The 16,685-nt window shown below is 49.3% G+C and overlaps 1 protein-coding gene across 4 annotated transcripts; it reads left to right on the top strand.

The window, feature by feature from the left end:
- Positions 1–71: 71 nt before the first annotated feature.
- LOC131709468 (microtubule-associated protein futsch-like) lies at positions 72–12,530 on the top strand. Of its 4 annotated transcripts, XR_009311541.1 has the most exons (13): positions 72–279; positions 2,897–2,956; positions 3,668–3,824; positions 4,095–4,184; positions 4,850–5,477; positions 6,087–6,255; positions 6,490–7,338; positions 7,649–7,713; positions 8,104–8,263; positions 8,727–8,867; positions 9,571–9,647; positions 9,947–9,984; positions 10,100–10,199. XR_009311541.1 is itself a non-coding variant. In XM_059012109.1 (12 exons), the coding sequence occupies exons 1-12, from the start codon at positions 206–208 to the stop codon at positions 10,207–10,209; spliced, it is 2,538 nt and encodes an 845-aa protein (XP_058868092.1). In that variant the 5' UTR covers positions 72–205; the 3' UTR covers positions 10,210–12,530. The 4 variants fall into 4 exon arrangements, 3 of the variants coding, with proteins under 3 accessions (XP_058868092.1, XP_058868091.1, XP_058868093.1); XM_059012109.1 differs by lacking the exon at positions 9,571–9,647 and having other exon boundaries at positions 4,853–5,477; positions 10,100–12,530; XM_059012108.1 differs by lacking the exon at positions 9,571–9,647 and having other exon boundaries at positions 10,100–12,530.
- Positions 12,531–16,685: the final 4,155 nt, after the last annotated feature.

The raw sequence follows: 16,685 nt of genomic DNA, 5'->3' as shown, positions 1-16,685 counted from the left end.
ATCAGGCACTCTTAAAGAGCTCACCTGTAAACAGTCTTACAGAGGATTATCATCGCAGTGCACCCTGGGAAGGGTGTGGGGATGGTAAGCAGTCCGGTCTGTCTCTACTGCCTCTTGGCCACCCTTCTAATCAGCTGTAAGCCTGTGCAATCCCAGTGGACTCCGGGTCTCGGCCGGGGGAGAGGCAGGGAGACGGGGAGCGAGGATGGAATCATGGCAGCCGGGAGGCAGTGGAGGAGCCCAGTACCCTGGAAGAGTTCAGCAGGAGCTGCGGCACAGGTCAGGCCCCTCTGTGTCTGTCATTCCCTCCTGTGCTTTACTGTGCTTCATGAAGCTTCACAATGCTGTGTCTGTACTGTACTTTAAATAGGATTTTACTGCGCTGCTCCCTGACCCCCCCCCCCCCCCTGTGCTGCCTTTATATATGCATATATATGCATTTAACATGCAGCAGTGTGCAAATTTATTAGAACACCCCATTGCTTCTGTATCAGAACACCCCATTGCTTCTGTATCAGAACACCCCATTGCTTCTGTATCAGAACACCCCATTGCTTCTGTAACAGAACACCCCATTGCTTCTGTATCAGAACACCCCATTGCTTCTGTATTAGAACACCCCATTGCTTCTGTATTAGAACACCCCATTGCTTCTGTATCAGAACACCCCATTGCTTCTGTATCAGAACACCCCATTGCTTCTGTATCAGAACACCCCATTGCTTCTGTATCAGAACACCCCATTGCTTCTGTATTAGAACACCCCATTGCTTCTGTATTAGAACACCCCATTGCTTCTGTATCAGAACACCCCATTGCTTCTGTATCAGAACACCCCATTGCTTCTGTATTAGAACACCCCATTGCTTCTGTATCAGAACACCCCATTGCTTCTGTATTAGAACACCCCATTGCTTCTGTATCACAACACCCCATTGCTTCTGTATTAGAACACCCCATTGCTTCTGTATCAGAACACCCCATTGCTTCTGTATCAGAACACCCCATTGCTTCTGTATTAGAACACCCCATTGCTTCTGTATCAGAACACCCCATTGCTTCTGTAGTTGTGATTTGTTGTGCAGATGAAATCAAACCACTGGAACTGGAAATCTTGGAAAATTGTCAAAATAGGCAAATTGGTTATTGTCTAATTTGATAGCCCACACTTGCAGTTCCTTTAAAATAGTATGAGAAAAGGAACACAGAGCCACACGTGATAAAATGCAGGAGACTTTTTAGAAGTTGTTTAAGATGCCGAATTAATTAAAAGCACAAAGTGGCTCAACTTTTCTCATTTTCATGAAAAAAAAAAACGACGTCTATTTACGCGCTTTGTCCCCTAGGTGTCGCTGCTGTATTAGATAGAAAATGGGACGTCAAAAAGATCTTTACAATGCTACACGAGTCGTGCGTAAGTGTGAACGTCAATGCCAATCCGTTCGCCATTGACCCGTCACTCCGCTTGAAACAGCACCTTTTCTCGTAGGTTTAATGGTGCATCGCCTGTGTTTAGAGAGAAGACATGTTTGGGGGCTCTATAGAGGCCACCAGGGGGGCTTTGAACTTGTTAAAATGTCACCAGGATGTGATAATGAGTGAAACAGAACACGATATACAAAGTTTGGTGTTTTTTTGCCCTGCCCACATCACTGCTTTCTATCCCCCTTGTCCCGGGACGCTGTCCTTGTTAAAGGCATATCATTAATCTCCCGCTATGACAGCCTGCTCAGTTTCTCCTATGTGACCCCCAGGACTTCACTGTCTGGAAACTGTATGCCTGTGTCGGCTATTTTGGCTCCAGCTTCCCATTGCATTGTACACAACGCCGGCTCCGTTTTGGAGCCACAATGGCGCCACTTTCCGACCCGATAATCCAGAGCTGCGGGTTGCCAAGGCAACAGCTTGGTAATCTTCTTAAAGGGAAGAAAAGTCGCTGGGAAATCCTTTAAGGATAGGGCATGTTAAGCTGATTCAGCACGTGTAAGCATGGGGACGGACTTCATTAGTGCCCCCTGGGACTTTGGTGTCGGATCTGATCTAAAGGGACCACCCTGGGAGAAAGGGTCTGGGTGGGACGGGAGGGATTGTCCAGTGTTTGATGCGCTACGTTATGTGCGCCTTCATTGCATGTCGTGTCTCTGTTTTTGAGTCTGCAGTACACATTTCTAATTTTAAGGGATCTATAGAGGATATCAATGACAAATCTTGATGTGTTCTTATACGTTTGCACACTGCTGTGAGAAAACTGGCGAGCGAGGGAAGGCCATTCAGCCCATCTAGTATCTGATTGATCTCAAAACTTTGTCTAGTTGGGTCTTAAAGGATCCCAGTGATTCAACATGACCAGGTAACCCATTCCATCCCCTCACCACTCTCTGTGACCTGTCCATTTGAATATTCTATTGTGTGTGTTCTGAATGATTCTCTGTTAGTTTCTATCTAAATCAGTATTTGCCATGTTTACTAAGAATTCCAGTAGAAATTCCTTCTGAAAAGACATGATTTTGTGAAATGAGGTGGGGAATCCTATTAGCGTGGCGCATGTTCAATGAAGCCTGTGCAACACTGATATCATTCCCCACCCACAGGCTTGGTTTGTTTTCAGTCCGTTATAGTAGTCAGTATACCAAAGAACACTCCAGACTGGAACATATAAAATAATAGGAAAATGTCTGGCACATATTTTGTAACACTCAGAATATTACATTACCGGTATTAAAGCTCTTGGAAAGAGCTCTCTTGTGTCGTGATAAAATACCCACTACAGACAGGATATCAGCAACAGCTGGAGAGTTCAGTCCAGGGCAGGGACCCAGGCTGTTCAATAGAGACTCCATGAAGAGTTTTATTTGTAAGTATTTAAAGGCTATCCTGTAAGTATCGTCTCTTTCAGTGAGCAGCGCAGGATGGAGTTACAGAAGATGCTCAAAACCCTGCATAGAGACCAGCGCCTGTAAGTGACCCTGGGGACACGGGACAGGGGACAGGAGGCAGAGAGGGTCTGTATGGGGTCTGCCGTGAAATACTAATGTGTCGGGATTAGGGCACACAGCCAATCTTTCACATCTGGAGGGTTCTGTTGTGTGATGTCACGGCACTGTGTGTGTATCTGTAGCGTGATGTCACAGCGCTGTGTTTGTTGTGTGATGTCATGGTTGTGTGTTTGTTTGTTGCGTGATGTCACGGCACTGTGTTTGCTGTGTGGTGTCACGGTTGTGTGTGTGTGTGTCTGTAGCGTGATATCACGGCGCTGTGTTTGCGGTGTGATGTCACGGTTGTGTGTGTGTGTGTTTGTTGCGTGATGTCACGTCGCTGTTTTTGTTGTGTGATGTCATGGTTATGTGTGTGTTTGTTGCGTGATATCACAGCGCTGTGTTTGCTGTGTGATGTCACGGTTGTGTGTGTGTGTGTCTGTAGCGTGATGTCACAGCGCTGTGTTTGTTGTGTGATGTCACAAGACTGTGTGTGTGTGTGTGTTTGTTGCGTGATGTCACGTCGCTGTTTTTGTTGTGTGATGTCATGGTTATGTGTGTGTTTGTTGCGTGATATCACGGCGCTGTGTTTGCGGTGTGATGTCACGGTTATGTGTGTGTGTGTTTGTTGCATGATGTCACAGCGCTGTGTTTGCTGTGTGATGTCACAGCACGGTGTGTTGTGTTTGCAGGATGCGTGTGTCCGAGCTGCAGGCTCAGTGGCACGAGGTGAGCGAGAGAGAGAGGAGAGCGCGACTCCGCAACCAGCAGCTGCTCCGAGACTTCCAGAGAGTGGAGGAGGCCATGGGGGAGCTCTCCGAACACAACGCCGCCATGAGCAGGATACGGGTAAATACCTGGGGAGGTGCGGGTAAATACCTAGGGGGTTACAGGTAAATACCCAGAGATGGGCAAGAATTAAGCTAAATACCCAGACTAAGGGCATATTATATTAATGCTTGAGAGCAGACTATCATTAGGGGAGAGAATGCAGGTAAATGCATAGTATATAAATTGTGGTTAAATACCCAGACAGGGGGATGTCGGTTTCCATAGCCTTGGTATAGAATTAGTTTGCTAGAAATGTGGTTCAGTGATCAGCCCCGTCTCTCCCCACAGACAGAGTATGAGAGACAGCTGGAGAAACGCTTCCCTCGCTGGCAGAAGAAGCTGGAAGAGAAATGGAGAGCAGCACAGCAGAGCAAACAGGTGCACCCCCCACACCCCTCCACCAGCAGAGCCTGGGGACCGAAGCGTGCTTGTTTGCTTCTGAAAGGAGAAACACTTACTGCTGCTGGTGCAGAAATAGTAAAATACAACTTGCAGCAGAAATCACAACCATTGAGTTAATTCTGCTGATTTTTAACACTAAGGTTTGGCCCCTTCATCTGTAGAGCGAGTACACTATTGTCCCCAGGCTAAAATCAGGATTAGAAACTCACGCTATTCCTGCATTTCTCAACTACCTTAGTTTAGGTAGATTATACAAAAAGACCAGCAATCAGCCCCCTGCTAATGTCCAAAAGCATCGCACATGTACAAAACTAGCTTAGAATAAAGGGACCAGTCCAGTCGTATTGTGATATCTACGAAAAAAAAGGGCCAGACCTGCAAGGATATCAGTAAAAGTGGCTAGACAGAATTGACTGCCAGTTTTCTCACCGTTTAAACTGGGAGCTAGCAGTAGTCCAATTTCTGTTTTATTTTATATATCCAAACTGGGCTTGAGTCACACAATTGGATCCCATTTCTGTTCAGCCCCTAGTGGTGACTGGATATTATTACAATCAATTCAATAAAGAAAATCACAAAAAAATGTATCTATATACAATTTAATTAATTGAGACAGTGATGGTTTTTTCTTTCCTGGGAAGCAGGCCGAATGGAGCTCTGAGCCATATGTCCTGAAGCCCGCACTGCATAACTTTGTACCAGGAGGGGAGAGCTGGAGAGAGGGTGTGCCCAACCCTAGAGCTGGAGCCCCACAGCATTCAAACACAGGCCTGGCAGGGAGGAGCTACATCCAAAGCCCCAGTAATCACCAGGTTCCTTGGCTGGGCGACTTCCTGGCCAAAACTAACCCCTTCCAGAATTACGGGGTAGCCCCTTCAGCTGACCCCCTAGCTCAGGGTGGACCTGGAAGGGAGGCGATCAACGACCCAAGAAGAAGGTTCCAATCCCTGCAGGAACCAGCCAGCTACCTCTGCCAGCAGAACGCCTTCCAGTGGGATTCCCCATTGGATTCCCCTCACGTTGGGCAAACAAATCCCAAGATCCCTTTCCCATCAGGATTGGGAGGAAGGCTGGGCAGGCAGAGCCGGGTGGAGGCGGAGCGGGCTGCCAGGCCGAGGGCTTCCCCCAGCAGTGGGGACTCCGCAGCGGAGAGAGGCAGCAGAAGATCCAGCCGGGCGACCAAGCCAGCGGTGCTTCAGGAGACGCTGCCCAGAGCAAAGAGGTGGGAGAGGATGGCTTCAGAGCCCCACGAACTGGATGTGAAACCAGGTACAGTTATAGTGGCTCCAGGATACAACTCCAGCAGGAAGGGTTTACCATTCATCTAGAGAGTCAGCTCTGCAATGGAGAGGTTTTAACAGTGGAGAGGTTTTAACTTTGAGGTTGCTAAGATGCTAAACCTCCAGATGTTTCCAGGATACAAAGGGTAATTCTATTTAAATGGATCGATATCGTTCACAACACCCTTGCATAGGGGCTGTTCAGCATATGGCTCTTAAGTCATATATGGTCCAATGATCTCCACATAATCTTTTGATTCAGACATGGAGTACTGAAGACTCTTAATGGCTTTGACAAGACTGCAAAGGCAATCGCTGGTTTATGGTCGTTGAGTAAAGAAACTTACTGTGTCTTCATGCAGTCTGGTTCATTCTTTATCTCTCAAGTTTTTAAATGTCTTTGCATGATGATGTATTTTTTGTATGGCTGTTTAAGAAATCCCTGGTCATTGGACAGCCTTGTCCTTGCAAATCTTCTGTGTATTTTCCATCCTAATGTTTGCCATGTTGTCCATGTAAAGTTTTTGTAAACGTTTTGAAATGCTTTACACTTGACCTTAATTGAGCAAAAGCATGTTTTTTTTTTTTATTGAACCAGTGCGACTGTTGTCCGCTGGAGTGGACCTGAGTGAGAACAGCTCTGTCAGCGGCGACACAGGAAGTGAGCAGTCCTGGAGGGTCAGGGAGAGGAAGAAGGAGAGAAGGAATGCTGGGAAAGGGCGGACAAGCCGGGAGGAATCCATTTCAGAGGAAAGCATTTCAGAAGCGTGAGTCTCTCCTGATGTAGACTCCTCCATTGCCAGTTTGATGAAAGTTGACCGTGATGTGTTTTGACAATTTGGTCAAGATTTTCAGTTCCAGCGGTTTGATTTCATCTGCACAACAAACCCAAACTACAATGGGATGTTCTATAAATTGCCACACTACTGTATGAACAGATATACAAAATGTGGGTAGCTGTCTGAATCCTTTTTGTGCTAATATGATGTGCCCTTCCTTAGGTCTCAGCAGCCACCTGAAGAATATGGACAGCTGGCTTCAAGCAATGGAAACTCCAGGAGTGAGAAAAGAGTGTCCGAGAGAGGTCTGGAAGAGTGGGATAAAGAGGGACGTCCCGTGAATATCACCACAGCATTCCCTGGGACCCAAACCGGAACGCCGTCCAGGTCGGAATCGGAAGAATCAGAAAAACTGGGGAGGAGGGACAGTCAGGAACAGGGAGAAATCTCTTTGGAGAAGGAAGTAGCACTCGTGAATGGAAGGATTGTCTCCATGGGGAGGGAAGAGAAAAGGGGAGAAGGAATCAGGGAGGAGGGGGATAGCTTGGGGACAGACGAGGAGGGAGAGGCAGTTTATTCGGGAGAGGAACAGCTGGATCCGGTGGAGCCGAGCCGGGAATCCTGTCTGGGGAATATTAAGGATGGGGGAGTTGGAGAAGATTTGGGATCTCCAGTTGCCATGGCGGTTGTGGATTCTGCCAAGGCAAATACTGAGGAAGAGCCGGAAATAGGATGCAAGGATAGCGAGGCGACCAGAGAGGTAGAGGAGATGGAAATGGGGAAGGAGAGCGAAATGTTCGGAGAGGAGCCGTCAGGGGATGAGAGTGAAGGCAGCGGGAAGGAGGAGGGAGGGAGGCAGGGGGGAGAGGGGCAACAGGAGGGAGGAGGGGAGGGGGAGGAGGAAGGGAGCGAGGAGGAAGAGGAGCCCGAGGAATCAGAGGAGGGGGAAGAGGAGGCAGGCGATGAGGAGGAATCGGAGGAGGAGAAGGAGGAAGTCCCGGAGGAGGAGAGGAGTGGAGAGGGGTGCGATGGAACAGACTCCGAGGATGAAATTGTCACCTCGCGGAACAGGTATCGACTTTCTCTGTGTTCAGTGATGAAAAACTACAGCCAAGATGGCGTTACCAATAGAAGCCCTAACACTTGGGCTCCATGTTTGTAGTTTTATTGTTGGTGTCCTGGCAAGCGAAATCCAATGACAAAATCGGCCTATTAAACTATCTTAAAAACTACAATCAAGATGGCGGCACCAATAGAAGCCCTTGCACTTGGGCTCCATGTTCGTAGTTCTTATTGTAACAAAGTCCATTCACTTCTACTCAAGCTGACATAGACAGACACTAGCCGTCCTGTAACCTTGTATGATATATTCTCTCGACAGGACAATGCCTTCCGAATCTCTAGGGGAGCAGATTGATGCAGAGGTGCAGTTGGACAGGACTGGAGGTATAGTATAGTACAGTATAGATCCCATTCGTTCTACACGCTGTTTCATTTGAATATGTGATCTCTGCAGTACCATCAGAGGAAGGACAGTAAAGAGTCCCACCAGCTGCTGTTCTCTGTGAACGATGGCATGGCCATGTGATGTCATCTCTGCCAGCCCCTGCCACAGAGCTGATAGGTTACATTGTCACCTGACTGGAATAGAAGTTCGGTGCCTGTCAGTTAGGATTCTCCAGACAAGCTCAAAGCAGCTCAAAGACAGATTTAGATGAAAATGTTAACTCAATATTAAGGAGCAGCAGAACCCAGAACCGCTCCGAACAATTGCAAGCGCAGTGAAATAGTCAGGGGAATGCATAAAGCAAGCTGATCAGTCATTGCGTTTCCCAGGAGCTGCGCTGGCTGTTTCTGACGAAGGGGGAGGAGGGACAGAGAGCAGCGATGAGGAGGGGGAGCGAGGGGGGAGCGAGGCCGTCGAGAGCGAGGGAGAGGAAGAGGGGGATGAGATAGAGGCCCTGCTGGCTCCACGTGAAGACAACACCGATGAGAGGTAGGCCACCCAGCCCGAAATACCAAACTACAGCCTTAATGAAAAAGTCGATCATCATACAGGATTGGTAGGGGAGCGCAGGTTCCAGGCTGTGTGAAGTTCGTCGCTGGCGATTCCACAGGGAGCCTTGGCTGTGGCGCTGGGTTAGGGAGGCAAAACCAGCAGGGACTGGTTATACATTGAGATACAGTGACCCCTACTAGCCTTGGTGCCCGTTGAGCTCAATCACACACCTGCAGGGCTTGTCCTCCAGGGGGCGGTAGCTCACAGCCGCTGTGGAGCTCCTGGGTGTGAAGATGCGATTGGCTTGGGGATCGGAGGACGCTGAGCTGCTGTAGAGGAAGTGTGGGAGCATACTTGGACATCAATTGGTGTATTGGAAATCAATGTGTACAGATAGACAGGTTCCTCTATGTATTACCATATTCCAAGGCTCTTAATAACTAAGGAATGTCCTAACCAGGTTCCCCGGGGTGTCTAGAGCTGATGAGGAGTCCACACGGAGAGGAGATGGAAGGATCGGGGAGGAGAAGGAGACTCCAGCCCAGTGCAGCCCAGCACAGACCCAGCTGGAAGAGCACATGGAGGGGGGAGAGCATCAGAGGTACTGGTGGAGGGTCTGCAAGCAATACAACAAACACGCCGAAACCACAATAACAGCGTTGCAGCACCCCCTGCAGTGCTTACAAGAAACTGATTGCTTTACCTTTGCTGTGTCCCACCTTCATTTGTGTGTTTTATAATTCATACGTCCTGCGTATCTCTTACTGTATAAGAGATGGCATTTCTCATATCTTCATGGTCCTGTCACCCAAACTACACAAGATAACATCTCTAATACACACTACACACCAGGGCTGGGGTCAGTTACAATGCAGTTGTGCAATACGTAATTCATTCTAGCTGGACCTTGGCAAACCTGTGTACTTGTAATTCTAATTATAATTAACACCCATAACTGATCAATTACAGTTCAATTACGCATCTATTTGCCATTATCCTTGTATTTTCAACCACTTTAGGGGACCCCCATTTGTTTGAAAAAAAAAAAAAAGTTCTATAGTATGTTTCTGTATGTTATGTATAAAATAGCATTGGAATTGGAACTGGAATTGGAATTGTTGGTGTAATTGGAATTGGAATTGGAATTGGAACTGGAATTGGAATTGTTGGTGTAATTGGAATTGGAATTGGAATTGGAACTGGAATTGGAATTGTTGGTATAATTGGAATTGGAATTGGAATTGGAATTGACTCAGGTCTGCTACACACAGGGCTTATAATTCCACTCTTGTTGCTTCTCCTAGGTTGAAATGTTGCTCAGTTCAATAAGGCCCTATCCTAGCCAGCAATGCCCACCTGACAAGCTCAGCCCTTCAAAAAGGCAAGTGATTCAGATGTTTACAGACAGCACCGTGTAGGCAATGCACATTAGAGCTCACAATATCACTTATACAACAGATTCTGAGCAAGCCCTCCCCTGTGAGGTGTTATTTTTTACCATCAGCGTTATCACTGCCTCCCTTCTGATGTGCTGACCTTGGTTCATTCCGCTTGGGTAGATTTTTAATAACGCTTGTATGTGGCATGAAGATTTAAACTTCCTGCACGGTAGATTAGAGCATCGGAGTGAATGTGACCTACAGCACAGGAAGTTACAGGTTTTTTGGGGGGTTTTTTTAGGGTGAAAAATGAAAAAACGTTCCTTGTCAAACCCAAAGGTAAGGCTCAATATATAAAGATTAATGTCAGCTTAATTCTGTTTTTCAACCATAATTAGAAATGAAATGCTTCCTCACTGGGCTCTCCTGCCTGCGCTTTTTCTGTTGATCCCAGAGCTGTGGAGGAACTCGGAGGACAGTGATTTGGGGACGGACCCCTCCCCTCGCCCCCCCCACACGGAGCGGGCAGGAGGGGGGGACGAGTTTGACGACTTTTATGACTGAGAGAGAGCGCCAAGGATCCGTAACGAGAGGAAAACTCTAGAGAGCTGCTCACATCCACAGGGTCTGACACAGGGCAAGCCCACAGCCCTGCAGAGCTGCTGTAGAACCGGGGGAGAGACTTCCTGTTAGGGGCCACGACAGGGTGTATACTAGTGGGTCCCTGACGGGCTTTTGAGGGGCTCCCGAGGGCCACAGCACATACAGAAAAATTTTCTCCAACTCTGATACCTGACAAAGCAGTGTTCCACAGTACTGACTTATTTGATCTTGCCTGGAGAATCCTAATTGCCAGGGCTGAAGAGCCTTTCTCATTCCGTTTAAATCATGTGACAGCCTTTTAAGACTGCTAGCCCTACCTAAATGTGGGTGCGTGCGTGTGTGCATGTGTATGTGTGTGCGTGCTGCGCGTGTGTGTGCGTGCTGCGCGTGTGTGTGCGCGTGCTATGTGTGTGCGTGCTATGTGTGTGTGTGTGTGTGTGAATGATTGTAAACACCATAAACAGTCAGAGAAATGTACAAAAGATCATTTTTAAAAAAAACACGCCTATATTATTGTTGTCCACCAGAGGGCCTCAGCGTGACTCAAGGAAAGGAACGCTGGGTTGACCAAGTTCACTTGGCATCTGTTCCAGGGCAAAGTTTAAATCTGTTTTGGTGTTTTTATTTATTTATTTATTTTAATAAAAAGGGGGGTCAGTGAGCTGGAAGAACCTTGCAAGGTCAAACCCTTCAAATATCAAATGGACTGAGCAAACAAGCTGGCAATACACTGAGCTCACTTCATCAGGACTTCACCAATAACCTGGCTGAAGAAGCATCAGAAACACAGAAGGGCTCATAGAACCAATAGACCTGGTTTTACAGCATGAATCTCCACATACAGACCCTACATTGCACTTGTCACATATTATATTAATATAGTTCATTTATTTGTAATAAGTCAGCTTATTGGGGCAGCAGTGTAGAGTAGTGGTTAGGGCTCTGGACTCTTGACTGGAGGGTTGTGGGTTCAATCCCAGGTGGGGGACACTGCTGCTGTACCCTTGAGCAAGGTACTTTACCTAGATTGCTCCAGTAAAAACCCAACTGTATAAATGGGTAATTGTATGTAAAAATAATGTGATATCTTGTAACAATTGTAAGTCGCCTTGGATAAGGGCGTCTGCTAAGAAATAAATAATAATAATAATATACTTTTACCTATATAGCATTCTTCTTCTTAAACACCCACCAGTGTAGACTTACACAATGCAGTAGCTGTGTGGCAAAGTGGTTTGCAGTGTGCAGGAATAGCAGAAACAAGACGCAGTGAAAATGTTTTATTTGGCTGGTTGCTTGATAGCAAAACAATACGACTGGCCATACACAGCCAGTCAAACCACGGGGTTGAGTCCTGAAATAATAATGACATGAACAAGACACACACAAACACAAACAGGGTCACAAATCCACAGTGAGTGCTATTAGTGTAAGTGTTGAATTACAAGTTTAAACGTGTAGTCTGGGTTTGTTTGCTGGCTGTTTAGCTACAGCTCCCGGACTTTAGCCTTCGATAAATGACAAACGTGACAGTTTAATAGAGAGACCAAACAAAACACAAAAACTCACCGTTTCTTTTTACAACACAGTAACGGGTCCTTTCGTAACCATAACAAAGGAACAGACTGCTTCGCCACATCCCCTTATATAACTTCAGTCACGCCTCCTTCGGTAGCGAGTCCAATCACGTCTCTTCCAATCCATGACTGACACATCGCCTACCGCATTAAGGCGATGACTTCTGGTATTGTGGCCCCGCCCCCTTTCTGGATGGCCGACTTCCAACTGACCCTGGAATGAACTGTCAAACCACCCAGTCCGGGGGACTCTGCTCCGGTTACACAGCGCCCTCACTGGTCGGGAGGGAGATTGTTGACTAGGATTCATTCGCTCTCTGTCACACCCTCCTACTGTGCACGTCAAAGCCATTCAGTAATGAATTTTTTAACTTGCACACCATCAGTGCAAATATGCTGTCAATGGGATTGAAATAAACTGTATGGCTGACAGAAAGCCAATGCCACCTGGGATTCTGTGACGTACCTCAGTTTAATGCATGTTTCATTTGTCTTGCTTTCTGCAGAGATAAATATACAGCACGGAGATGGCAATAAGACTCCTATTGCATAGCAGCTTCACCCATTCCAGGTTTTAATGCAAGCTTGATTAGCCACAGTGTCTTATTAAACTCACAGCAAAACCAGGAATGGTCCTAACTGCTATGCAATGGGAGTCTTATTGCCACCCCTGCACCACGTGTAACTCAAGCCAGTTATAAACCAAATACCTGCCTGTAACAGGAATGGCTGAGGGTCTGACGTCACGGCAGAAGCAGGGACAACAAAACAAAAAGGTATTGTGTAGTGGCGCGGGCGCCGTTTTATTTAATGAATCCAAAAAAATAAATAAAATATTCAAACAGAAAACACTCGCTCACAGAGCAAAATAAATAATTAAACAAAAAGAAATCACCAACACAAAAACACAGGTCAGGCTGGGCAGATCGCCGTCACTGTTCCTGTTTACTGTTAGTTTCGTTTTAATCCTCTCGCTCTCCGTCTCTCTACTCCAAACACCCACCCTGAACTGGAGAGCTGCAGGCTTTTTATATTCAGGTGACCATCTCCCGATTAGCAACTAAATTAATCACTTAATTAATTCGGGAGATGGCCACCTTCTGCACGAGTATTTTTCATTACACCTGGCAGAGGACGAGCACCGATCTCGCCTCTGCCAGGACACGTTTTAAAAATAAACAAAACAATAACATACGGCGCTCGCCGTCATGTATACAATAATAAATCATAATAATGATACAAAATAACACAGGGGCAGAGGGGGACCCCGATCTAAAAGTAAACAAGCAATGTACAGGGCACCTCACCCTGTTACATATCCCCCCCCTTGTGCAATGCACACATGGCCCCAACGGCCACCTCCCCCCTCAGTCTCAAAGTCCCGGAAGAGGGGGAAAGCACAGTGTCCATGGGGGTGGCCATGGTGGGAGGTCCGGCACCCCCCAATTTTCCGTGGCCGGCAGCTCCCTCTTCAGTGGCTCCCGCCATACACTATCCTGCCGCGAAAGTGCGGCTGGGGGAGCTGGTCTCCTGACCTCCCCCCCCTTCTTTGTGGCCGGCAGCTCCCCTCCGTGGGGCTCTGGCCACAGTGTTTCCTGCCGCGAAAGTGCGGCTGGGGGAGCTGGTCTCCTGACCTCCCCCCCCTTCTTCATGGCCGGCAGTTCCCCTCCGTGGGGCTCCGACCACATGATCTCCGACCGCGAAAGTGCGGCTGGGGGAGCTGGTCTCCTGACCTCTCCCCTTTTCTTCATGGCCGTCCGTTCCCCTCCGTGGGGCTCCGGCCATAGTGTAGTGACCCCAGGCGAAGCAGGACCCCTGGCGACCCCAGGCGACGGCAGCGCCCCCTCGGGAGGCGACGGCAGCAGCAGCGGACCCTCGGGAGGTGACGGCAGCAGCAGCGGACCCTCGGGAGGCGACGGCAGCAGCAGCGGACTTGGGAGGGGAGCCCCTGGCCATAGAGGCGGCAGCGGGAGCTCCACTTCTCCCTCGCACCCTGCACCCTGTGTGGAGCAAACGGCAGCCCCAGGCGATGCGGAACAGGCCACCCCAGGCGATGTGGAGCGGCTGGCAACCTCAGGCGATGCGGAGCAGCTGGCAACCCCAGGCGATGCGGAGCAGGCAGCCCCAGGCGATGCGGAGCGGCTGGCAACCCCAGGCGATGCGGAGCAGGCAGCCCCAGGCGATGCGGAGCGGCTGGCAACCCCAGGCGATGCGGAGCGGCTGGCAACCCCAGGCGATGCGGAGCGGCTGGCAACCCCAGGCGATGCGGAGCGGCTGGCAACCCCAGGCGATGCGGAGCGGCTGGCAACCCCAGGCGATGCGGAGCGGCTGGCAACCCCAGGCGATGCGGAGCGGCTGGCAACCCCAGGCGATGCCAGACAGACATCCTTGGGCGAAGCGAGGCTGGCATCCCCAGGCGATGCACGACAGGGCGGCAGCGGACCCTCAGGAGGCGACGGCGGCAGCGGACCCTCAGGAGGCGATTGCAGGAGGGGAGCCAGGACCAGCGTTGGGGCTAGGTTTGGCCCTCTTCTCAGCCGCTGCGACCCAGCGATTTTCCCCCTTGCTCGTTTTAGCAGCCTGTGCAAGGGCAGCTGCGGACCGCCAACCTTCTGTTTCGGTCCATCCTGTCGTGAAGGGAGAGGCAGCTCCTGCTCCTCTCCCTCGGGTGGTGGTGGTGAAGAAAGAGGCAGCTCCTGCTCCTCCCCTTCTGGCTGCGAAGGAGGCAGCTTTGAAACCAGCAGGCATGCTCCTTCTGCTGGTGGCGGAACCAGCAGGCATGCTCCCTCTGCTGGTGGCTTCGATGGAGGTGGAACCAGCAGGCATGCTCCCTCTGCTGGTGGCGGCGATGGATGCGGAACCAGCAGGCACTCACCCTCTGCTGGCGGAGGTGGGAGCGACACACAGTCCTCCCAGTGTGGTGGAGGCGGAACCAGCAGGAACTCTCCCTCTGCTGGCGGAGGTGGAAGCGACATGCAGTCCTCCCACGGAGGTGGAGGTGGAACCAGCAGGAACTCTCCCTCTGCTGGCAGGTACCTGGGCTGTGGACGCACCGACTCCCCCCTCTTGGGTGCAGGATGTTCGGGCTCCTCCCTTTCAGGCGCAGGACGTTCGGGCTCCTCCCTTTCAGGCGCAGGACGTTCGGGCTCCTCACTCTTGGGTGCTGGAGATGACCGGGTCTGGTCCACTGCCCAGAACCACTCTGCAGCGTCCCCCACCAGACCCTGGTTCCACGCCTCTTCAAACTGGGGGTCCCCGTAAGGGCAGTCTTCCCTGACGTGCCCAAACTCGCCACAGGCGCCGCACATAGGAGCCCCCTCCTTCCTCCACTGCTCCTGTTCAGCTGCCCAGTCCGGGGGTCCAAACTTAGTTGGCACCCTGGACCACCACCTCTTGTTCAGCTGCTGTGGTTGCTGTTGTGGCCGCTGTTGTTGGGGCGGTGGGAGCAGCAGTCTACCTCCCCCTGCTGGTTGTGGAGACTGAGGCGACCCCTGCTCCTGATGGACAGGGCAGCGGGCCACGTAGTGCTCACCTCCGCAGATGGGGCATAGTTGGGGTCGCTGTCCAAGGGGGTACCAGGGGCAGTTGGTCCTGGAATGCCCAGGCTCAGCGCAGCAGTAACACCCGGGCTGCTGTTGCTGCAGCTGCTGCTGTCTGCAGCTCATCCTTCTCCCTATCCTCCGTTTTCCTCCCATCCTTCTTCCTCCTTACTCTCCTTTCTCCCTCCAACCACAATAAAAAAACCGAAAAAAAAATGAAAAAGATGTAGTACCCTCTTCTGCCTGCGTCCTGGAGGCGCTGCGATCCCACGCAGGACACCACGTGTGACAGGAATGGCTGAGGGTCTGACGTCACGGCAGAAGCAGGGACAACAAAACAAAAAGGTATTGTGTAGTGGCGCGGGCGCCGTTTTATTTAATGAATCCAAAAAAATAAATAAAATATTCAAACAGAAAACACTCGCTCACAGAGCAAAATAAATAATTAAACAAAAAGAAATCACCAACACAAAAACACAGGTCAGGCTGGGCAGATCGCCGTCACTGTTCCTGTTTACTGTTAGTTTCGTTTTAATCCTCTCGCTCTCCGTCTCTCTACTCCAAACACCCACCCTGAACTGGAGAGCTGCAGGCTTTTTATATTCAGGTGACCATCTCCCGATTAGCAACTAAATTAATCACTTAATTAATTCGGGAGATGGCCACCTTCTGCACGAGTATTTTTCATTACACCTGGCAGAGGACGAGCACCGATCTCGCCTCTGCCAGGACACGTTTTAAAAATAAACAAAACAATAACATACGGCGCTCGCCGTCATGTATACAATAATAAATCATAATAATGATACAAAATAACACAGGGGCAGAGGGGGACCCCGATCTAAAAGTAAACAAGCAATGTACAGGGCACCTCACCCTGTTACACTGCCTCATAATGATTTGGAAGGCATTTGAATGCAATTGCTGATGCACTTGCTTTGCACAGGGATACTGCGGTGTGGTTTCATGCAGTGGTGTCGCTTTCTGGAATTGCATTTTCTCAAAAGTTTATATTGCATAATAAATTGTTTAATAGGGTACATCCGTGTGATTTACAGTGATGCTGAGTCCTGATCTGACGTGCATTGTGGGACTCCTTTGACTTTAAATGGTTGTTTTAGTTTAATATTGATTTGGGGGGAAAGGGCACAGAGTGTTTGTTTAATAAATCAATTCTGGGTCAGTGTCTTCTCGTTCGTGGTGTAACCTATGAATCATAGTTGGGATTGCTGTGCTATAAAGCTGTAGTAATTAGCCACACTAATTATTGAATTAACTCCAGGATCATTATTTCCCATGCTAACTAAACAGCAAAAATATC

This window comes from Acipenser ruthenus, chromosome 43, assembly GCF_902713425.1.
Source record: "Acipenser ruthenus chromosome 43, fAciRut3.2 maternal haplotype, whole genome shotgun sequence".
In the NCBI taxonomy this organism is placed as follows: domain Eukaryota; kingdom Metazoa; phylum Chordata; class Actinopteri; order Acipenseriformes; family Acipenseridae; genus Acipenser; species Acipenser ruthenus.
This window is presented reverse-complemented; position numbering and strand designations above follow the sequence as displayed.

Excerpts from the sequence above, each read along its gene's own strand:
- LOC131709468 (XM_059012108.1), top strand. The coding sequence starts at position 206 with ATGGAATCATGGCAGCCGGGAGGCAGTGGAGGAGCCCAGTACCCTGGA. Across the intron at positions 6,256-6,489 it reads GAGGAAAGCATTTCAGAAGC|GTCTCAGCAGCCACCTGAAG; the intron begins GTGAGTCTCTCC and ends GCCCTTCCTTAG. Across the intron at positions 8,868-9,946 it reads GAGGGGGGAGAGCATCAGAG|GGTGAAAAATGAAAAAACGT; the intron begins GTACTGGTGGAG and ends GGGTTTTTTTAG.